Genomic DNA, 24,242 nt, shown 5'->3' on the forward strand with positions numbered 1-24,242 from the left:
CAGCCTCGCTACATCAATTAATTTCCTCTGTGATGAGTGACCCAAATTCTTTGGTTTGTTCTGCGCTATGAGCTCATTCGTCTTTATATTCAGCTTGTAAAATGTGACACACTTAGATACCTACTCTAAATTCATCTGTGTGGAAGCAAAGGCAAGTTTACAGACTTAAAGGGTATTAATTGACTATCTGGGCGTCCATCTGCCATGCAGTGTTTAATGTGTTAACATTTGTGTGTATGTGTGTGTGTGTATGTGTGTGTGTGTGTCTGTGTGTGTGTGTGTGTGTGTGTGTGTGTGTGTGTGTGTGTGTGTGTGTGTGTGTGTGTGTGTGTGTGGAAAAAGAGACGGCATATTGAGCAGGTTGTTAATTTTCAAGACCAGGAGGTCGTGGCAGTTTCAATTTTCTCCCAAAATATCGCCGTTCCTAAAATATTAAAATAGTAAAATATTAATGGAGCTCATTTGGAGTGGAGCCTGCTGGTGAATGTTAAATCCTCACGCTCTCTCGGTGTTCATTAAAACTGTGCTGTGATGGTGTACCTGAAAATAAGCATCTGTGACGTACATCATGGATTCCTGACATGCATGAAGACAGTGGTGAATGTGCTGTATTTCATAAAGGGATGCTTTACAGGAGGCAGTGCATTACTGTGAATGTTAAGTGTGAAAGAATGGATTATAGGAGTTAAATTGGGTTGTGTTTGCTAGTTTACATTTACACTGCTGTTTGAGTTTGAGGTTGGTAAGATTATTTCATGTTTCCGAAAAAAGTATCTTATGCTCACCAAGGTTGCATTTATTTGTATAAAAATCTAGTAAATACACTAAGAATTGTGAAATATTATTCCATTTTGAATATATTATAAAAAGTACTTTATTCCTGTGAAGCAAATCTGGATTTTCAAATTTCAGCATCGTTCCTCAGCATCAACAGTCTTCAGTGTCACATCAGAGATCTCTCTAATATGCTGCTCAAGAAACATTTCTTTTCCTATTTGTCCTGCTTAAGATAATTAGCATTTTTGAGGAGTCTTTTAAATATAAGTAAAAAAAAAACACACACATTGGCATGGGAAATCTTTTGTATTGATTTAGTTGATCTGTTCTGTCAATTTAATTTGCCATTGCTAAATAAATAAATATGAATTTCTTAAAAATAAAATACAATAAACAGACCTAACTTTTTAATTGTTAATTGTAGTGTAATTGAAATGTCTGGGTTATCAGACACTGATAAAACTTCTACCTACTATTATAATTCAATATTTATTAACATTTTAATGATATCTATATTATTTTGCTAATATAGAATTACATATTTGTCAATTACATATTTTTTATTTTTCTAATATACTTTTAGATGCAGAAATAAAGTTGGTATGATTATTTGGTATGATCTTTTTTTTTTAAGAAGTCTCTTAAGTTGCATTTATTTAAAACAAATACAGTATACACTGTAATAAAACATTGTGAAATATTATGTTTGAATAATTTCTATTTTAAAATATTTAAAAAAGTAACGTATTCCTGTGATCAAAGCTGATTTTTTTCAGCATCACTACTCCAGTCTTCAGTGTCACATGATTCTTCAGAAATCTTTTTATGTGGAAAAAATATTTTGTATAAATTTGATTTAATATTTTCAATCAATTAAATGCATCCCTGCTGAATAAAAAAATATAAGAATTTCTTGAAAAAGAAAACTGACCTAACTTTTGAATGGTAGTATACCATATATTTAAATATCTATATCATTTGTAATATTTTTTATTGTACATTTTAACTATAATTATACCTATATTATATTACTATTTTAAAAAATGAAGTGTAAAAATGTGTTATTATTTATGCAATTCTGTTGCAGAAATGGCATGCTGCATTTTAATGATAAGCATAAAATGGCAGAGCAATCTCTATTTTTAGGACCTTCAAATACAAAGGTTCCCTTCTCTCTTATTCGTTTTGAACTGGAGCTGTAGATGTAGCTTTGTTTTGGTTTCTCGTGCTGACTTCCAGAACTCTTAGCTCTGACTCGGGTGGGGTTGTCTTGCTGGATTGTGACTCATCTCTGCAGGAGAAACTGTGGCATTTACCTGCTGCTGTTGAGTGGATCTATTTCAAGACTCTATCCGATCCCATCTGCTTTCTTATCACATGAAAACGCACCCCACGTGAACCCTCTCTCATGTGTGGACTCGGGGTGGCTTCTAGTGGCTTTCATTTTGGCATAAAAATTAATGTTGATTAAAAGTGTATACAGAACTGAGAGGATAAGCCTCTCTCTCTGGTTTCCTGGTAGTTTATCATTTCTGTGCATCATACTGTATCATTCCTCCTCTGCTCTCTTCATCCACTCTAATACACACACACACACACACACACACACACACACATATATATATAGTGTCAAACAGGCAAGGATCAGATAACAGCAACAGGCGTATCAGAGACAAATCCAAACTCAGAAACGGGTTACCAGGCAGATGTCAGGGCAGTCGGCAGAGAATCACAGATTCAGGATACAGAGGAAAAATGCTCAGTAGTGTTAGCCTTGGTCTTGGCCGTAACCTCCCCAGTCAATGAGTTACTGTAACACCCTGCCTCAACGTCAGGAATGCAAGATCTCCCTTACTCGATAGTCAAAGTCAAAGTCACCTTTATTTATATAGTGCTTTAAACAAAATACATTGCGTCAAAGCAACTGAACAACATTCATTAGGAAAACAATGTGTCAATAATGCAAAATGATAAGCCAATCTGTCCCGTGAACTGCCAAAATACAGACAGCATGTTACATGAACAATGAACAATGAAGCAGAGCAGGATTTACAATCTTGTTTTGACCTCACTGATTGGAGTGTTTTTGAAGCTGCTGCCACCGATCTGGATGAACTCACAGAGACCGTAACATCATATATCAGTTTCTGTGAGGATATGTGTATTCCTACAAAGACTCAACTAATTTACAATAATGACAAACCGTGGTTCACTGCAAAACTCAGACAGCTCCGTCAGGCCAAAGAAGATGCTTACGTGAAGGGGGACAATGTCTTGTATAAACAGGCTAAATACACATTGGAAAAGGAGATCAAAGTGGCAAAGAGGAATTATTCTGAAAAAATAAGGACTCAGTTCACTTCCAATGACTCCGCATCAGTGTGGAAAAGTCTAAAGAAGATCACCAATTACAAGACACCACCCCCCCAGCACTGTAGAGAATCAACGACTGGCAGACGATCTGAACGAGTTTTACTGCAGGTTTGAAAGAACACCCATCACCTGCCCTGAACGCCTCCCCACAAAACCATTCACACCCTTCACAACTCCTGCAACCCATCCTGAACACCTCTCCAATCAAGCACTCTCACCATTTACACCTCCTGCATCCTCCAGTGAGGCTGGGAAAATACACATCCAGCACCCGTACAATCAGCACCGGAGCTCCCCAGGGCTGCGTTCTCTCCCCACTGCTCTTCTCCCTGTACACCAACGATTGCACATCTAAGGACCCCTCTGTCAAGCTCCTGAAGTTTGCAGATGACACCACACTCATCGGCCTCATTCAGGACGGTGACGAGTCTGCTTACAGACAGGAGGTAAAAGAGCTGGCTGTCTGGTGCACTCTCAACAACCTGGAGCTTAACACCCTCAAAACAGTGGAGATGATGGTGGACTTCAGGAGAAACCCCCCTGCACTCCCCCCACTCACCATCATGAACAGCACTATGACTGCAGTGGAGTCATTCAGGTTCCTGGGAACCACTATCTCTCAGGACCTGAAGTGGGACAATCACATTGACTCCATTGTGAAAAAGGCCCAGCAGAGGTTGTACTTCCTTCGCCAGCTGAGGAAGTTTAACTTGCCACAGGAGATGCTGAAACAGTTCTACTCCACAATCACTGAATCCTTCCTCTTTACTTCAGTAACTGTCTGGTTCAGCTCAGCTTCTAAATCTGACCTCAGAAGACTACAGAGGGTAGTCCGGACTGCTGAGCGAATCATCGGTTCAACTCTCCCATCTATTCAAGAACTGTACTTATCCAGAGTGAGAAAAAGGGCTGTCAAAATCACTCTGGACCCCTCACATCCAGCACACTCCCTCTTTGAACTGTTGCCATCTGGTCGACGCTACAGAGCACTGAGCACTAGAACGACCAGACACAGGACCAGTTTCTTCCCTCAGGCAATCCATCTTATGAACAGCTGATAATAACGGCGAACACACTACACTTTATATTTATATACACATACACTTTATTTATCTAACACACATACTTAGTATACACTTAAATTTTGCACATAATATATATGTACATACATAACTGCATTTTGTAATATACCTGCCTACAATTGTCATTTGTATATTGTCATTCACTATCTACTTATTTGTATTTTTTATTCTTTTATTATGTGTTTTATGTTCTGTCGCTGTCATTCTGTTGTACCGCGGAGCTTCTGTCACGAAAACAAATTCCTCGTATGTGTAAACATACCTGGCAATAAAGCTCATTCTGATTCTGATTCTGATTCTGATAGTTAAAGGCAGTTCATCATTGAATTCAGTGATGTCATCTCTGTTTAGTTAAATAGTGTCTGTGCATTTATTTGCGATCAAGTCAACAATATCGCTGTAGATGAAGTGATCCCAACTAAGCAAGCCAGAGGCGACAGCAGCAATGAACCGAAACTCCATCGGTGACAGAATGGAGAACAAAACCTTGAGAGAAACCAGACTCGATACTAGGGGTTGCACCGACTAATCGACTAGTCAACTTCAATGCTCTGCCATGACGCTTTAAACTTGACTTTGTCTAGTCGCCGGTCCTATAGAGGGTGCAACAGGATAATAAATGTTTAAAAGACTTCCACATTTACGCACCGTTTCCAAACAGTTAAAATGACAAATAAATGTATACTCCGAAAGGTCCATAAGGCATGTGTGTTTATATTACTTGATGCTCGAAATTGAACGGGAGACTGCACATTCTAAACAGCATATTGTACAGGGAAGTTAATTGCTGTTCTAATCTAATGCGCTGCTGCAGTGTAACGCACACACATAGGCTACAGACAGCAGCTCGTATGTCACGCACAGATCGCAAGAACTGATAAAAATGAGCTGTTATGGGGCAATAGCCATGTGCGCAGCGCTGTGTCATATGCCATAGCTGTATACAAGGTGTTTTTCACAGCTCCAGACTTATTTGTTTATTAATGACGTCATCAGCGACTAGTCGACTTAAAAAAATCTCAAGTCGTTCAACCCCTACTCGATATGCCTCCTCGCCTTCCTCACTTTACCTCGTGGTAAGTTAAACGGAAAGTCCAACCGTAAGAAGAACAGCGGCCATCTTGCCTGCGGGGGATTGAGTCTCTTGGCTTATCTGATGTATGCCAGATTTCAATGGTTTGTGAGCACTGTGAATGGGAGTTTGGCGCCCTCTAGGTTGCCCTTGCGTTGTTACAGAATAGCTCTGATACCTGTGTTAGATGCATCGACCTCCACAGTAAATTCGAACTCAGGATCAGGATGATATAGAATTGGTGCGATCTCTCCATCAGCTGTTGAAAGGCCTCTGTGGCTGCTGTAGACCAGACAAGACAATGCTTGCCTCCCCTGAGCAATAATGTCAACGGTGCGGCTATAGTGCTGAAGTTGCATATAAACCACCTGTAGAAGTTAGTAAACCCCAGGAAATGCTGCAGACCTTTGATGGCCTTAGGCAGATGCCATTTGAGAACGGACTTGATCTTTTCATTATCCATCGCCACCCCGTCTGCACTGATAATGTACCCCAGTAATGAAGGTAAGAATTGATGAAACTCACACTTCTCCATCTTTCCATACAGTTGGTGATCCATCAGGTGCTGTAGAACTACCCATACATGTTGCACATGAGACGCAAGCGTGTCAGAATATAACAGAATGTGGTTGATGTAGACAATCAACCACCGATTTAACATGATTTAACACATCATTAATGTAAACTTGAAACATAGACGGACTATTGACAAGCATGAACAGATTAACTAGGTACTCGTAGCGCCCTGTAGTGGTAGAAAAGGCATTTTTCCACTTGTCCCCCTCCCGAATGCGAATTAGGTTGTATGCGTCACGTAAGTCGAGCTTGGTAAAGTACTTGGCTGATCGGAGTTGTTCGAGGGCAGCTGGAATCTCATTCAAATGACGGTAATCAATAGAGGGCCGTAATCTTCCATCCTTCTTTTTCACAAAGAAGAAGCAAACTGATGTCAGGGAAATGTTTCGCTAGTTCCTCTGCAATGTGGGTACTTATGGCTTCAGTTTCGTGTTGAGTTAGGGGAAAAATGATAATTCTGGTTGGGACTGCACCCTGGGATGAGATCGATGGCACAATCACTGGTGGGATGAGGAGGAAATTGTGTGGTTTTAAATTAGCTGGAAGCTTCAGCCAGGTCTTGATATTCGGCTGGTTACCCCTGAATGGGTGGAACTTCGCACTTGTTGGGCTTAGGAGGAATGACGGAGGAATGATTGAGTGGAAATGAGGTAACAGGCAGTCCTTGTGACATGATCCAGACAATTGGACAATCTGTCTTGTGGACCAGGAAATATGGGAATTATGTCTCTCCAGCCAGGGCAGATTAAGGATTCTGGAGTGAATCGATGGTGAAAAGGTGAATTGTCTCAGTATGAAGTGAACCAGTCTTTAGAGCAGGGGTGCCCAACCCTTCTCCTGGTTGGGCGACTGTCCTGCAAAGTTTGGCTCCAACCCTAATCAAACACACCTGCCTCTAATTTTTAAGTGAGCCTGAAGACCTAAATTAGTTGCTTCAGGTGTGTTTGATAAGGACTGGAGCTAAACTTTGCAGGACAGTCAATCGCTAGAAGCAGGGTTGGGTACCCCTGCTTTAGAGTGAATGTTCAAATACCTCACGGGACTGCCGTAGAAAGTTCTCGAAGGATGGGAAAAACATATTTGCACCCTCCCACACCGTAGTTTCCCAGTCTAGCGCTCTTTCAGTCAACAAAGAACAGACAAAGGGGACTTGGCTTTTATCGGTAGGATAGAGTAGAGGTTGTTGATTTATGAATAGTGAACATTGCAGCAGGAAGCCCTTACACTTCTTAGGCGTGCCGTCGTATTTCTCTGGAAACAACAGTCGAGGGCTGGGAGCGGATTGGCTGTGGGTTGAGGTGTTGAGTGGGTGGCGTTGGCCCAGCGGTGGCCGGAATAGACAGAGGTGGAGTGCTTCACAAGGCCGTAACTTCTTTCCCAGCTCCTCCGTGAGTGAGGTGAAATGCCTCAATTGGTGGGATGGTGGGATGCTAACATTGATGCTTGAGCGGAGACCTCAGTAGTGAGTTGATAGACAGCTGCTGTATCTTGTTGTGGTGGAGTCTTTTGTAATGAGGGTTGAGAGGCACTAAGATTCATTTGCAGCTTTTATTAAAGTGCAGTGTCAAACAGGTGAAGATCAGATAACAGCAGCGCCTATCAGAGACAAATCCAATCTCAGAAACGGTTTACCTGGCAGATGTTGGCAAAGAATCACAGAATAACAATAACAATCTGGGGTTGTAAACATAGAATCAGGATACAAGGGAAAAATTCTCAGTAGTGTTGGCCTTGGCAAATCAAGACTTCGCAGTGAGTGTGAGTCCGGTGTCTGCTTAAGTTGGACACTGAAATGGGAAACACCTGTGCTGGCAATCAGTCTCAGGTATGGGGTGTTATGGGAAATGCAGTTCTTTAAACTAATACCGGTCCCCTATGGTGGTGTTCAGGAAGGGCCACAGAGGCCGGATTTGTGACATAAGTCACAAGCCATTTATTACATTAATATTAAATACAGTTTTTTTTAAATATACTTTATTTGAAGTACAGTACAAGTACACATCCAATACAATTAAGCACATTTGTTTCACAAGAGGAACACTTAATTTTTTTTATACTTTTATTCAATTGAGGGACTGAGAGCTCTCGGACTAAATCTAAAATATCTTAAACTGTGTTCCGAAGATAAAAGGAGGTCTTACGGGTTTGGAACAACATGAGGGTGAGTTATTAATGATATAATTTTCATTTTTGGGCGAACTAACCCTTTAAGGTTTTTAGTTTAGTTAACTATAATAACCCTGGTTTGACACTAAAACAGTTCCATTTGAATAACTTTGTGTATAAATGTATTTAAAAATGTATCTGGCAATTAAGCCAGCTAGTTTTATTTCCTCTTCAAAGCCGAAGCCTGGTTAGTGTGAAGTTTAGCCTGTGTCTATCCAGCTGTATCTGAGTTCTGCTGACTAATAATCAGACGGGAATAAGCTAAATTTAGGATGAAGAACCATCTTTTATATCTGACAGACACAAAGACATACAGCCTCTCCTGAACACAAACTCCTCCTGCTCACTATTGTGTTTTTCAGTCTTTTCCACATGGAATCAGAGTGAAATGTGAAGGTATTAGTGTGGGTGAAATCCATCGCATTAATAATGGATGGCAAATGGCCGTTCTGACAGTTCACAAATGGCCGTAACATCATTAAGGATCACTTAGCAGGAGCACTTTTCCCGCTTGTGCCACACACAGGCCATAAACACAAGGAGGGGTAATGTGTAGATATATGAGTGCTTCATTCCTGTGTCTGCTTCTCTTTCTCCTCAGTAAAGGAAACAAGAGTTTGTCCCATTTATTTCTGTCTCTGTGTTCTGGAAGTGCATGCGGTCCCAAACCACTCAATAGCCTTTTGAAACCTTTTTTTCTTTTTTTTGGTGGCACATTCCACAAATACTGTACATTTTGATGTGTTAATACTTTTTTCCTTAACTTTAGAGACATAAATTCCATGTTGTTTTATCAAATATAATTTACTTATATATTTATTTATGATTATTTATACATTTAAACATTTAAATATATTGCGCAAACAAATCAACAAACCACATGATTTGTTGTGTCTTATCCAAAGTGGACAGGTTGAGTCCCAAAAATATATTACTCCAGGTCTGGGGTTTGGTCAAATCTTATTACTATAACCAATGAATAGTATGTAATATTAATAATAATAATACAGCTACAGCAAAAAACTAAATTCATGTGTGTGTGTGTGTGTGTGTGTGTGTGTGTGTGTGTGTGTGTGTGATGGTTGCTGCAGTGAGCTAAGGTGATGTTACCAAGATAATTCACTCTCACCTGGCCTGTTGTGTTACATCTCCACTGCAGAGCTGCTTACAGATGGTGTGTGTGTGTGTGTGTTTAGTCATAGTTTGGAGACAAATTTGTTCCCAGAAGTGAGCTAAATAAAATAAAACATCTCCTTAGGGAAATCCAGGGATGTCCTCAATTCAAAAATGTATTTTTGTGTTTTGTATTGTGTTTGTAATTGGATGTAAAAGTGACATAAGCATGTTTCATGTTTAAAGATAAATTTAACCTCTGAATGACTAATTTGCTGTTTGAAACTCCACATATGAATGTCTGCATGTATAGTTCAGTTTAGACAGTTTACAAGACTGTTTAGCGTCAGTTTTTATCTGTTTTATATGTGGCGGTTTTCATTTGTGTTTATAGCTATATCTGGCAACACTGCATCGCCAGCACTTAAAGCTGCAGTAGGGAACTTTTGACGCTCTAGCGGTTAATAAACAGAACTGCTTGCGTCTTGCGGAAGAACATCGTAGCCAGAACTACTTCTCTCTGTTTATGTCTATGAAGAATCACAAAGGTACTGGGTTACTCCGCCGCGGTATCCCCGAAGCAATCTAAAATAGTCAGAATATAAACACTTATTATAGGTGCACCCTAGTGATTCAGGACAAGCTAAAAACACGGTTTAGAAAATTGATTCATGGTGTACTCGCTTATTATGTTCATTTTTCTACATTTTGAACACAAACAAAGTTACGGACCGCAGCTCTGATTGGTTGTTTCTTAACGGGAGCGATGTATTTCTGCAAATGGCAATAGGACACTGGGAGGAGCCAGAGGAGCTTGATTTTTTTCACAGATTATCTGTCTCATATTCTGCTGTCAGGACATAATGACAGGTTTAATAAATATGTAAAAAATATTTTTTTTACAAAAGTTCCCTACAGCACCTTTAAACTGACAGTAATCAAAAAAGCCCATTGACAGGTTATTGCTGACAGTGTAGCACATTCGGTAAGGGAAGCTCAAAAAATAAAAAATAATAATTGGCATCTGTCAGAAAATTTATCAGTGTTGCCAAAACCAGTATCATTTAACACTAGCACACAGATCTATAGAACAAGTAGGTTAGAGACTGAAATGAAATACTATATTGATGATCCCAAACAAATGTATCATCAATATAGCAATGATTATTGAAGAAAACTGTATGTAACTTGGTATGAATCTTGAAAGTTTTTTTTTTTTTAGGCATAAATCTAACAACATTCAGCGAGGTTCAAATCCATTTTAACATATTTACCAAGTGAGACATTCATATGGAAAATAGTACTCAAATACAAATAGTTTAATTTGTATTTCAGAAACAGTTGTTGTTTGCGTTGCATGTGAGTGTCTCAAGAGACTTGTCCTTTTTTCATGGGACTTTTGTTTATGTTGGTCTGTCTTTCTTTCCATTCCTCTCTCTCTCTCTCTCTCTCTTTCCCTGTTTCTTCCTCTCCTCCCTCCCATGTGTACCGCTCGCTTTGTTGAGGCTGTTATTTGGAGCTGACAGAATCAGGACTGAGATTCAAATATAGGAGGAAGCATCGCCATGGCCTCTCCAACCAGAAGAGCGTCTCCCACCAGCACAGAACTTCCATGCATTTCCTCCTCTATTTCTTTACAACTACATTGATTTCAGCGACCACCTTCATCATTCCACCCACGGCAATGTGGTTTTACGCACTGAGGCATTTGCTTAGCTTTACACTATTATGCCTTGTTTATGTCTTATTATTTCCGCCTACCTCACAACGAGGTGGTGTTGTTTGATAACCTTGGGCGTATCTTGATGTTAAAATATGTCTGATGGATAAATGATATCCATGGTGCAGAGAGGGAGATGATGTATGTGTTGTAAGGGGAAAGGAGAAGCCGCGAGGTGGTGGTGGTGGTGTGTGGGGGGGGGGGTGTTGTGTGCTATATTTGGTGTTGCAGTGAAAGCGAGAGTGGGTGTGAACCGACTTCATCTGCCATCAGAGACTCGCTAAAGAAAGGGGTGAGGGGTAAACATCTGCACACAGCTGAGTTGGGCTTTGAACATGGGAAGAAAATGACAGTGTGGATGTGGGCTTTTGTAAGGCAGAAAATTTCCTTTTCCAAAACAGTGGTGATGTCATAATGGCAGCAGACGAGTATGACGGTGATTCAGTGATCAGAAGTTACAGACCTATACTCCAGAGAAACTAATGCTAAGCCATCTTTAGAATTTTGGGTTTGAGCTTCCGTTTTAGAAGCAGCTCTGTATATTTCTATGGCATTGTTGCTGGGGAGTAATTAGCCGGTGAAGTGGATTTACTTATTGTTAGGTATGTTACGATTCACTCAACTCGTGCTGCGATATGATTCATGATACTGATTCATAAAATTAATGTAAATTACCCCATGATTTATTCACCCTCAAGCCATCCTAGTTGTATATCTATTTCTTCTTTTGGATGAATACAATCAGAGTTGTATTAAAAATGTCGTGGCTCTTCCAAGCTTTATAGTGGGAGTGAATGGTGGTCGTACATAAGGCTATATAGCAAAGAATTATTGCTCTTTATTATTTGAACAAACCCTACAATTAGCATATAAGTCATCATTTATTTGCTTGGGCCAAACAAATAGAGGTACTCTTCTTTAACATAAGGCTTTGTCTATGTTATATCAAGAGAGTTGGCCCAGAAATCAACCACCTAGCAACAACCTAAAACACCCTAGCAACCACATAAATCACTCTTAACATCCTGGAAACACTTAGCAATTTGCTAAACACTCAGAAAACTTTATGCTAAAAACATGCATCATAAATAGTATTCAGAAATTATAATTAGTGTGTCCAAATCATGGGATGTTGAAATAAATATCACAGAGGAACCCAAAACACTGTAACCAACACATAGCAATTTGCTAAAATAATCACCCTAGCAACCACATAACGGGGTGCTAAAAATGGATTGAAATGTGCAAACACACAAGATATTTTCTTTTGCTGTTTTTCTGTGAGCAAGCCAATATATCTCAATAAAATCAATATCCTTCACTAAAAAGAGAACATTACATTGAATTATGTTTGTGTTGTGAGGAAGATTAATTGCTAATGTTGGATGACTGCTACACAGAGACAGTGGCGATGAAACGCCGCTCACAATGAAAGAGCTGAATCTGCAGAAACAAGCCTTCTGTTCAGAGCCGGAGACAGTTAAATATGCTAATGTCTGCACTTTCTCACCTTTGGCTGACGTGAATACAGTCGATAAGGGTGTGTGTGTGTGCGCTTTACCTCATACATCGTCAGTATGGTATTGTTCAAACAAATGTTTGAATACTTTGTAGATGGCATTGATTTTTACTAGGATGCTTTATGGAGCAGTGCATTTTTGGAGATTTCCGCTCATAGTGAAATATTACTAATTAGTAATAGATACATAAATAAGTGTGTGTTTATTATTATCAGCATTAACTAAGAACACTGTTAAACTGGCTGATTTAACAAACTGACCGAAGAGGTAGTGCACACTTTTTTATTTTAAATAGTTATGCATATATTAATTTCAGAAAATGCATATACTCTTGCATATATCTTTTTTTCTAGTATTCATTTTTATGTACAGTATGGTTTGAGAATATGAAACCACTAATGTAAAAGTGTTCACTTTTCTTATTTATTTTATTTGCAAACTATTTATTGTAATTTTGTAATGATCCCAATAATTTTACAGTGCTTCAATGGAGACAAGAACATATGAGCTTTTATATAAAGGAGCCACATGAACAATATTTACAAATTTATTAGTGATCTAAAAATATAATATACTTACAGAATGTGCAGAATAGACTACAGGTATCTTACATTATTACAATCTGTAATATTCTTATTCATTATACATTTTTGTTATAAATTTTGTTTTTAAATCTCTAAACTTTGTGTTATATTTTATTCAATTAGATTTTACAGTACATTTTGTCAAAGATGATTGTTTCAAATGTTGATGGAATAGTTGAATAGAATGGTATAGTTGTGAACGACACTGCTGAAAGAGTTGTTGTTGGTGGTGATGATGCTAGTATAATGTTTTCTTAAGATTCCTTATTTCCGTCCACAGTGAGATTCAGTCATTTTTCCCCCTGATCGCTGTAGCTTGGCTAGTCCTGAGGTGCTCATTTTCATCCCTCCCTCCATTTTTCCTAGTTCTACCAGCATGTACCACCCGCTTGCATTTTCATTTGTCTCCTGAGTTCCTCTCTCTCTCTCTCTCTCACTGTTTCTGGTCTTCTCCTTCCCTGCTGTGAGGTTCTCAGGGCAGTCATGACTGCTCTGTTTTGGATGCTGGATCTCGGTGTTGTTTTTGACTGGCAATGAGCGCCAGTTGATTGTTCTTGGACAATCTTCAGAGTGGACCAGGAAAGGGTCACTAACCAAAGGACTATGATTTGAGGGGAACTGGGGTCTCTCTTGCGCTCAGAGAGAATGAGATAGCGTTACAAACAAACCACTAACCATTCTCCTGAAGAAGGTAGGTGGAATTTAACTGGTTATGAATATATGGACAGTGAATTTTAATTTCAGAGAGAGGTTATGTTTATTGTTTTGATTGATTATTATATGGTTTGTGAGGGTGTTGGTCTGGATGCACACATTTTGGAACCAGATTCCACTTCATTATCATCATGGTTATAGAAGATGTTGGCATCGCTTTGAAATGCAAATGATGCTGTTATTGCTATATTTGGGTGGGTTTTGTTGCACTATTATTGGTTGAATCATTGTTCTGAGCGTTATATGACTGCCTCGGGCTCACCGCTGTAGTGCTGTAGTAATCTGTCACCTTAGAAGCCATGCAGATGAAATCTGAGTTTGTAGTGTACGGGCTCTGTTTTTAGCCCTGTGGATGCTGTTAGTTATACGTTTCCTGGTTTATTTGAAGCTGGCTGTGCCTATTAGGACTGTACAGACCATTGGAAAAGCATTTGATGACTCACTGACCATAAGCATTTCAGCTCTAGTGGTTGTACAGGAAAAAGAACAGTGTTTCACACTTATTATGCATTGCTAAATAAAGAGCATATAATGCAACACAAGTTTTATTAACATTTTTCTCACATTGTGCACTAAAACACAAATAGTCATGCATTTTGACTATACTGTATAATGCTGTAAATCACGGTGAGTGTGATTTCACCAAGTACAACATGTTCCTGGATCTTATTGATCCTGGAAAAACATTCCAATCAGCCAATCAGAATTGAGATATAATGTTTCAGGAAATATCTGTTTTAGGCTTACAACCAGAGTTAGGTGCTTCCACACTCTTGTTAATCAGCTATCATTTCCCACTGATTTTAGGAATAAATTATGGGTAGGGTTAGGTTTAGGGGTAGGGATTGGGTTAAGACTATATTTTTAGAAAATAATGTTGACCCAGGATCATCAAAAGATGTTGATCCAGGAACATGTCTTGGCAAAATCACAGCGACCGTAAATCACACAGTGTTAAAATATAGTAAATATACACTTACTAGCTACTTAATAGGTACACCTTGCTAGTACAGAGTTGGACCTTTGTTTGCCATTAGAGCTGTCTTAATTCTTTGTGGCATAGATTCAGCAAGGTGCTAGAAACATTCTTCAGAGATTTTGGTTAATATTGTCCCGATATTATTACAACGCAAATCTCCCATTCCACCTCATCCCAAAGGTGCTCTACTGGATTGAGATACTGTGGAGCTTTGTTATTTGGCACATTATCCTTCTGGAAGTGGGCATCGCGAGATAGGTAGACTGTTTTCCGTCCAAGGGATTGACATGGTCAGTAACAGTACTCAGGTAGTGGTGTATAAATGATGTGTCAAGGAAATATCCTCAACACAGTTACCTGAGCTGTTGATCTAAGGCAAGATGAATCCATGCTTTCATGATGTTTGCGCCAAATTCTGACCCAGACGTTCAATTTTTGTGAGCTTGTGTGAACTGTAGCTTTTATTTCCTGGAGCGGCACCCATTGTTTTCTGCTTCTGTAGCCCATCTGCTTCAGGGTTTGAAGTGTTGTACATTCAGAGATGCTCTTCTACATACCTCGGTTATGAGTTACTGTTGCCTTTCTATCAACTCAAACCAGTCTGGCCATTCAGCTCTGACCTCTGACATCAACGAGGCATTTTCACACACAGAACTGCCGCTCACTGGATATTTTTTGGACCATCCTCTTCAAACCCTAGAGACGGTTTTGTGCATGGTTTCAGAAATACTTAGACCTGACTTTCTACCACAAACAACCATGTCAAAGTCATTTAAATCACCTTTCTTCCCCATTCTGATGCTTAATTTGAACAGCTGATTGTCTGGAACAAATCTACATGCCTAAAGGCTTAAGTGTACAGTTTTTAGGTGTACGCGAGGGTTTGAGAACAGTGCGCCTGATGCAAATTTCATCACCAGAATGGTACACACCTAGCTGCACCAATACGAAAGCCAATATCTATTAGCTACAGCTTCTTAGCTGAAACCGTTATTCAGAATGATATCTACCAAAGCTTTCTAGAGTGCATTTTTTTGACCGCCTGTGTTCACGTACACCTCAAATGGACTGTACTTCGAAAGGCTATGCATACGATTGTGCACATAATGCTATAGCGTACACAAAAGTTGCTGCCATCAGTTTGGCTGATATTTTACAATCAGTTAGACATGTATACCAAATGAAGTGGCCGCTGAGTGAACATTTCAACATAGCATCTACTGTACATTCATTTATTTAGTAGTATGTAGTATAAATCTATTATATAGTATCTGCTTTATAACTTGTTTATTTCTAAAGGTTTATTTTAAAGGATTCATTTGTATGCTGCTGTGCACATAGATGGTTTTATTATGTGTGGACTGAGCTCTTAGGTTCTCATTAATTTACAAGTACTTATAAGTACTGTACCACATAAATAAGAGCACTTATTCCAAAAATTCTTTACAAATAAAGTAGAACATGACATACATACTGTTTAATTTCATGTTTAGTTGTGTAGCCTTAATGATATTGTAAAGTCTGTTTACATTTTGTATGTTTCTTTTGTCACTTCATCATTGAAATAATCTTTCGATTTTCTAGAATCTAAAAGAGTTTTAAATGGTTCATTATTTTATTTTTCATGTATTCTGTCTTCCTGTAAGCTATGCTTTGTGGTGATTGATGAGTGTTGTGACTAGCTAAGCTATGTTTGCATTGCAAGTCATGGTCTATTTCCTATGGTTTCCACTTCTCCGTTATGACAAATGTTCTTGGCCTCTCTTGTTCCTGCAGGGTTCAGCCGATTCGTACACGAGCAGACCCTCGGATTCCGACCTGTCAGCAGAGGAGGACCGCGAGGCGTATCGGCGTGAAGCCGAACGCCAGGCCCAGCTGCAGCTCGAGAGAGCCAAGGTTCCTCAAGCTCTTCTTTAATGGGCTTTTTACGTGTTTTTTTTTCACACAGTGGGCAGCAACAAAGTGCCATTTTGCATGTAGCTTTAGAAATGTGTCGGGACAAGGGATCATGCATACAAATGCAGTTCAAGCAACAAAATTTTCCTAGCATTTACTTTTTTTTTTACTTAAAGATTATTTCATTGGTTCTTGGTGGTTGCATATGTTGAAAAAAATGGGATTATTAACATTGGTTTCCCTGGCAGTCCAAACCTGTAGCATTCGCAGTGAAGACGAATGTGAATTATTGCGGGGCTCTAGATGAGGAATGTCCTGTTCAGGGTGCTGCCATAAACTTTGAAGCCAAAGACTTTCTGCACATTAAAGAGGTGAGTAGCATGTGCAATACATGCAGACAGATGTGTGAAAGGTTTTGCAGGTCAGTCCTCTTTGCTAACAGTACCCATAATAGCTCATAATAATAGCGTTGAGCATGTTTTCCTTCATGTTTGTGTTGCAGAAGTACAATAATGACTGGTGGATTGGAAGGCTGGTGAAAGAGGGGGCAGACATCAGCTTCATTCCCAGCCCCCTTCGACTGGAGGCCATGAGACTCAAACAGGAGCAGAAACAACAGAGGTCTCTCTTTCCCTCTCTGTCAAGACTGCACAACTCTATATATTTCAGACACATTCGCAACTGTTCATTATTAACTAAAGTCTATTAAATAATATTTTTTTGATTTTAGTGGTGTATTAGTAAATATTGCACCTTATGTTAACTAAAATGAATAGTTAGTAGTGGTAAAATAGTGGTGTTTGTCATTGTTAATTCATGTTGACTCATTTAGTTAACTGCTTCTAAAGAAATAGTTTAACCAAAAATGAAAATTTGCTGAAAATTCAGGCCATCCAAGATGGAACAGATTTAGATAAATGTAACATTACATGACTTCCTCACCAATCCTCTGCAGTGAATGGGTGCCGTCAGAATGAGAGTCTAAACAGCTGATAAAAACATCACAATAATCCACACCACTCAAGTCAAAAAGTCAATCCCTTGTTTACCTCTCACATCACAACCCACAGGCATATTTGTGTAAAACTGTTTTGGACTGTTTTTGCTTGTAACTAGTGATTGTTCTGTGCATGTTTCTCTCCTGATTCAGATAAGACAACTTTTTTCACTGTAAAAAGCATGACTTGGATAGAGAGCAATTATTTTAGCCAGATGCAATGGTTTGAAGTAAAAAAAAAAACATCTTAATGATGGATTTTTTTTTTTTTGCTTCAGAACACATTAATCGATGGACTGGAGTGATGTCGATTACTTGTGGATTATTGTGATATTTTTATCAGCTGTTTGGGCTCTCAGAAATATTACTATTATTTAGTAGAATGTATGTGATGCTGCTACTACTGTTGAAAAAAATTATAAAACTTTATTTTTGACAGAAATAAATCACAATATTTCTTCCATGTTTTCATTTTTAATAGCAAATCCCCTTTATTTACCCAAAAATAAAATGTGTTTAAATTTCATTCATTAAAAGAACAATTTAAATTTGGGTGAAATTGTTTACTGTTCTTCATAATTATATAACTTGTAGAAAAACTTTAAACGCAGTTGTAAATAAGTATAAAGAATGGCATTGGTTTTATTTTTAGTGATTAAAAGTGTGTTTTTTTTTTGTTAGCATATTTTTGTGTTTTGCTTTGGTACCAAAATCAGTACCGAGAACCGTGGATTTTTACTGGTATCGGTACCAAATACTGAACTTTTGGTACAGTGACAACACTATGTTGCACACATATCAAGTAATATCATATAAAAACGAAACACCTACTAAATCTGATGACTGAGTCCCCTTATTGTTATGGTAAAGCAAAGTATCCAATGGTTACACATTTCAGAATTATTATTATTATTATTATATCATAAATGATCATATTTTAATGAAGCCGGATGTCCAGTTAACTTACCAGCTCTGTGAAGGCATTTGCTGTAGCTCTGTGATGGTGATAAATTGTTTTATTTCTCCACAGGAAAAGTGGCAACTCCTCCTCAAGCCTGGGTGACATGGTCTCAGGAGGTTGGAGATCCACACCGCCGTCTGCAGGTGAGAGTGAGTATGACAGGGCCTGGGCACCCTGCAAATGCAAATGCTACCCCAAGTGAGCAAAATATCAGTAGGGCTGAAGATCAGTGAGTTCTTTCTTCCCTTGCTTTTGTTCTTATTCTTCTCTCCTCTTCTTAATGTAATGTATGTTCTGTCACAGGTTAAGTTTCCACAGTAAAAGTTCAGAATAGACTAAAAATACGTGCCATTTTGCTTCTAAAATCTTCTGAATGCTGTTTCTGATCTGTTCTCTTATTTTCAAAAGCCAAACAGAAGCTAAAGCAGGTAGGTGTTGATATGCATTTGTTGGTTATTTTATGATAATCTCTCTGTACGGTTGGTCAGATTGATGCATACAATTCTGATTTCAGTAGAATATGTGTCTTTAGAAATTTGTATACTTGTCTCGTGACAGGTTTAGATGCGCTAAATAGTAAGATGATATCTGATTCTCATGCATCTCAGGAAGTATAGCAGTTTGTACCAAGATTGTTGCCAGTATGTGTTGATACATTACATAAACTGTTTCAATCTAGTATTTTATAGTTGTAGTTGATGCTGTAGTTCTGTGTGACATTGCCTCTCTTGTCTTTTTTTAGACTGAACACATTCCTCCATATGATGTGGTGCCATCCATGAGGCCTGTGGTTCTGGTTGGACCTTCACTGAAAGGCTATGAGGTGAGCACTAAACATTATACAACCTTCCAAATTAGTTATCTAATGTGTTGTGTCTGTCAACAGGTGACAGATATGATGCAGAAAGCCCTGTTTGACTTTCTCAAACATCGCTTTGATGGACGGTGAGTTTAAAAAAACATTTCTCGTCTGTATACATAGAAGAATATTGTCAACATTTACTCATTTCTATGGCTTTACAATGAAATGTTATGGTGACAGGGTCTGCCAAGCTCCTAGTATTCAGAAAAATAGTTGTGTGATAATGTTTCATGGTTTTGAAAGCATGCGATAGCTTTAGCCGAGGAATCTTTCTTTCACATCATGTATTGTTATGCTGACAGGATTTCTATAACCCGAGTGACCGCTGACCTTTCTTTGGCCAAGAGATCGGTTCTCAACAAGAGACCCATCATGGAGAGGTCTAACACACGAACCAGTTTGGGTGAGAACATCACACACACCTGTCAGAGCTCAATAAAGATGGCCCAAGGCTGGAACATCACCTGGAACATCAATTGCCTGTTTGTTGATCTTGCATACTTAAACAATTGGTTTTATGTGATGAACTGAAAAATAATGCTGATTTAAATATGTTAGTTTGTGTTGAAACTTTGAGATTGCGATTAGGCTGCATTGTTGAGCTATGTCAATACATTTGAGCTTTGGAGCATTTTCTCCCTACTTTTTCTTGGGATTCGTGTTTTGTGGATGCTATCTGTCTGTTTGCCTACCCAGCTGAAGTACAAAGTGAGATCGAGAGAATATTTGAGCTGGCCAAAACTCTTCAGCTGGTGGTTCTAGATGCAGACACCATTAACCATCCAGCGCAGCTTGCTAAAACCTCGTTAGCTCCTATTATTGTGTACGTCAAGGTCACCTCGCCAAAGGTGAGTCTTCTGTGCTCTGTCTGTCAGCAACAAAATAAATCCTTCATTGTCAAAACCAACCCAGTTTCTTTGATTCTCATTTGTCTTCTTTTTTTGGCAGGTCCTACAGCGATTGATAAAGTCGAGGGGTAAATCACAGAGCAAACACCTCAATGTTCAGATGATGGCAGCAGATAAACTGACTCAATGTCCTCCTGTAAGTTATTCAAGTTTAAACACACACACACACACACACACACTTCCCTTAGGGAGGTGTTCAGAACACTGAAGATTCAACATTAGTGTTTGTATGCTAATGTTGTAGGGATCCATTTAATATAGATTATTGAATAGTTTCGGCATTGTACAATATTTCCTCCCCTTACAAAAGAAAGAGATAGGCTGAAGTTTTTAGGGCTTCCAAGGTATTACATTATATACCAAAAAAAGTATTTTCCCAAAAAACATTTTGTTCTCTGGAACACAGACGATATTTTGAGAAACTTTAATGATTGCCCATTTTCATGCACTTACAAAGGAATAGGGACTGGAGCTTTCAGGTTTTAAGGACACAAAAGCACCATGAAAGTATAATCTCTTTCAGGGATGTTTGTATGTAATAAATTGGTTAATTTGTTTTACAAAACCAGTTCTGAATATTCTTTCATGAAGCCGCACCAATAAGAGCCAGGGTGGATGTCAATATTTTCATAACAACCATAGTTGTCTGTTTCTCATGCAAAGCTACTGGATTAGAAAAAAAGAAACTATAACAAAAAACCCGGCTAGACTTTTATGGTGTTCTTGCTTCCTTTTTAAAGCCTGAAAGTACACAATCATTTCAATTTGAAATGGAAAAGAGTAACTAGTACTCATTCTTTAAAAATGTTCCCATTTTGGTAATACTCAAGGGTTCGTAAATGACAACAGAGTGTACATTTTTTGACGAGCTATTCAAAATAACATAACTTCAACATAATTTAGCTGTTTGTCCTCTTTAAAGATAGACCTGATTAGTTGAGGATTGTCAGTATGAGAAGTAAAGGGCATTCAATTTAGGGCGCATTTGTTTGACTACATTGTCTTTTTTATTGTGTGTTGTTTGGAAATGAAGGTAAATTTCCACATTGTTAGGGAACTGGTGTAATTTGAAATGTTCCTCATTCTCACTTGATTGACTGGCCTTGCTACAGTTCTAGTGATGTAGACGCTTTCTTTTCCAAACCACATTCTGACAAAAGTCATGTTGCATGTTGTTCCATAGAGCCATCTCCCATCACCTGACCACCATCACAAGATATTTTATATAATATCTTCTAATCCCATCCCCCGCATGTCATCTTCTCCTCCACCCTGTCCCCCAATCAGGAGATGTTTGATGTCATTTTGGATGAGAACCAGTTGGAGGACGCCTGTGAGCACCTCTCTGAATATCTGGAGGTCTACTGGCGTGCTACTCATCTGCCCGGCACCACCCCTCTCAACCCTCTACTGGAGCAAAATCTGATGACCCCACCCTCAGCAATCTCCAGTCTACAAGTATGTTGGTTTTGTTTTGATGAGAGGAAACATTAAAAGAGTTTTAATATATAGATACGAGACTGTTGTTTGCATGCGCCTTTGGCTTTCAGGATAATCAAAGTAAGTTTACACGAAGGCATTATGAAACTTGTGTAATTGTATGGAAGCATAATAGCTTATTAAATCACGATATTCGCAATACCAAGCGAAATCAAAAAGCAGACAGTTACATAAAAAAAGAAACAAGTTTGAGGTTTGCAGTCACGTTTGCACTGACCTAGTTACACTAGAGGCCGCCAGACTTAATATGTGTCCTCATCAATCAGCCAGGAAAGTAGTTCAGAGACTGTGCAAAACATAATCATCCGGAATATATAGATGGTGTCTGTATCAGCTTTGAGAAATATAGCTTATATTTGTGATGTGTAGATCCATGTCTGCATCTACCTTATCGAAGAGCCAGTCAAATTCATTTAAATTATACAGCTGACCTCGAAAGGCAGAGAGTTGCAGTTTCACAGAAAAGGTTTTCAAGTCATAACTGATTTTCACTTGAATATGGGACACAGTTTGTAAGGTAGACAGGCACTGTGGAACTAAAACAATGCTAAATAAAGTTATTGGCACTACAGTTCTCCGAGTTTTGGAGCCGCCTGTATATTCAAAGCTTCTCACTCCATTATACCGTTCTGCTTTAAGCAATAATTGGTCAATTCTATGTTGTGTTTAATTTAAAACTGATAATTTCTGACAACAGGATATTGGTCATTAAACATTTGTCTGTTCTGTCCTTTCCTCTCCTCCATATTTTCACTCTCTGTCTTTAAGTTGTCTTGGGTCCAGAGATGCTTGTAATACTGATATGTTGTAAGTCTCAATCTGTCTGTTCTGTGTCTCATTCATGCCTGACATCTTTGCAGTTCTCTGAAACACAGGAATTAATTGAGTGAACGCTTACAAACCTGCGGTGAGTAGGTGGGATGGTCCGACTGTTAAACAAAACCCCACCCTGATACTTCTTTACATCCTCCAATTCCTTCAATCCCTCCAAATGGAAATGGCCATCTGGTATCCTCATCGGAAAATCACTTAAAATAAATGTAAAAAAAAGAAAAATCATATATGCAAATATATGATTTTGTTATGCTGTTTATGGTGAAACATGTAACCCATTCACAGTTTTTATGTGGAAATGCCATTTGCCCAGTGGGGAAAAGGGAGTAATACAAAAGCTTTATGTTTAGAATTATACAGGCCTTAAAATGACTTTTAATGTTCCAAAAGTACATTCAAATGTTCTCAATATGTAGTCAGTGTGTCTTAAGGTGTAGGCAATGTTTCTAAAGCCTCGTTTCCACCAAGCAGTATGCTATAGAGCAGTACAGTATGTTTCAGGATGTTACACCCTGATCTGGCTTTCGTTTCCAGCGCCAACAGTACCCTTATTTGATAGGAGTGGTGTATGTCAGAAAGTAATCATCATCATCATTCTTGTTTGAAGAAGAAAGCGCGACACTGTATGTGTGTAAAAATATAAAATTCTAAAATATACTGTTACGGAATTAAGGCGGCACTTCCTTCCCCTTGTTGTTGTCATTCCCCTTGTAGTACATGCAAGAGATCATTCTCTGTCAACCAATCAATGTTCTACAGTAAATCTAGCTCCTCCCTTCAGGTAATGGACTACTGTTTTAGGTGTCCCAATGGAATTGTCCCCAAAAAAGTGGTACGGTTCGCTATTTTAGTACCATTCACAACTTCTGACAGTGAAAATGGAATAACTGCAATACTGTACTGTACTGAACCATTCCACTTGGTGGAACCTAGCCATGAATGTGTAGGCAGCATTTCATGTGGTGTAGGCATTACATCTTCAAGCTGTAGGTAGCGTTAGTAAAGATGTACAATAGGCAGCATGTCTTTAAGGTGTAGGCAGTATTTGCAAAGCTGCAGGCAGTGCATCTTAAAGTGTAGACAGTGGGTCTAAGGCAGGGTTCCTCAAATCTTGTCCTGGAGGGCCAATGCACTGCAGAGTTTAGCTCCAACCTTGTTCAAACTCACCTACCTGTGATTTTCAAATGATCCTGAAAACCTTGATTAGTTTATTCAGGTGTGTTTGATTTGGGTTGGAGCTAAACCCTGCAGGAAAGTGGACCTCAAAAACCAGAGTTGAGAAACCCTGGTGTAGACATTTTGCATTGGCAAACATGTTTACCAGAGGTCTCCAACCCTGCTCCTGAAAAGCAACCTTTCTGTAGACCTCAGTTCTAACCCCAATCAAACACACCGGCCAGTAGTTTTCAAGTTACCCTGAACACCTTTATTAGTTGGTTCAGAACTTCAGGTGTGTTTGAATAAGGTTGCAGGACAATAGCTTTCCAGGAGCAGGGTTGGAGATTTTCTAAAGCGGTTTCTAAAGCTGTAGGCCAGGGGTATCAATTAAGTTCCTAGAGGGCCACTGTCTTGCAGATTTTAGATCCAATCCAAACACACCCAAACCAG

General features: G+C 38.8%; 1 protein-coding gene across 4 annotated transcripts in view; it reads left to right on the forward strand.

Moving 5' to 3' along the window:
* Positions 1-24,242, forward strand: part of LOC128011305 (voltage-dependent L-type calcium channel subunit beta-4-like) — a 35,245-nt gene that overhangs the window by 3,651 nt on the left and 7,352 nt on the right. Inside the window, exons 3-14 of one of the 4 annotated variants that reach the window (XM_052593546.1) lie at positions 16,453-16,572; positions 16,821-16,943; positions 17,075-17,193; positions 18,600-18,673; positions 18,939-18,958; positions 19,273-19,353; positions 19,417-19,475; positions 19,695-19,795; positions 20,089-20,240; positions 20,341-20,436; positions 21,588-21,758; positions 22,661-23,828. In XM_052593546.1, coding sequence (XP_052449506.1) covers positions 16,453-16,572; positions 16,821-16,943; positions 17,075-17,193; positions 18,600-18,673; positions 18,939-18,958; positions 19,273-19,353; positions 19,417-19,475; positions 19,695-19,795; positions 20,089-20,240; positions 20,341-20,436; positions 21,588-21,758; positions 22,661-22,690 — 1,146 coding nt within the window. In that variant the 3' untranslated portion in view covers positions 22,691-23,828. Of the gene's footprint in view, positions 1-16,452; positions 16,573-16,820; positions 16,944-17,074; positions 17,194-18,599; positions 18,680-18,938; positions 18,959-19,272; positions 19,354-19,416; positions 19,476-19,694; positions 19,796-20,088; positions 20,241-20,340; positions 20,437-21,587; positions 21,759-22,660; positions 23,829-24,242 lie in introns of those variants that run through there. The other 3 variants (XM_052593545.1, XM_052593544.1, XM_052593543.1) reach the window with 3 other exon arrangements.

The sequence above is a fragment of the Carassius gibelio genome, chromosome B23 (genome assembly GCF_023724105.1).
Source record: "Carassius gibelio isolate Cgi1373 ecotype wild population from Czech Republic chromosome B23, carGib1.2-hapl.c, whole genome shotgun sequence".
Taxonomy (NCBI): domain Eukaryota; kingdom Metazoa; phylum Chordata; class Actinopteri; order Cypriniformes; family Cyprinidae; genus Carassius; species Carassius gibelio.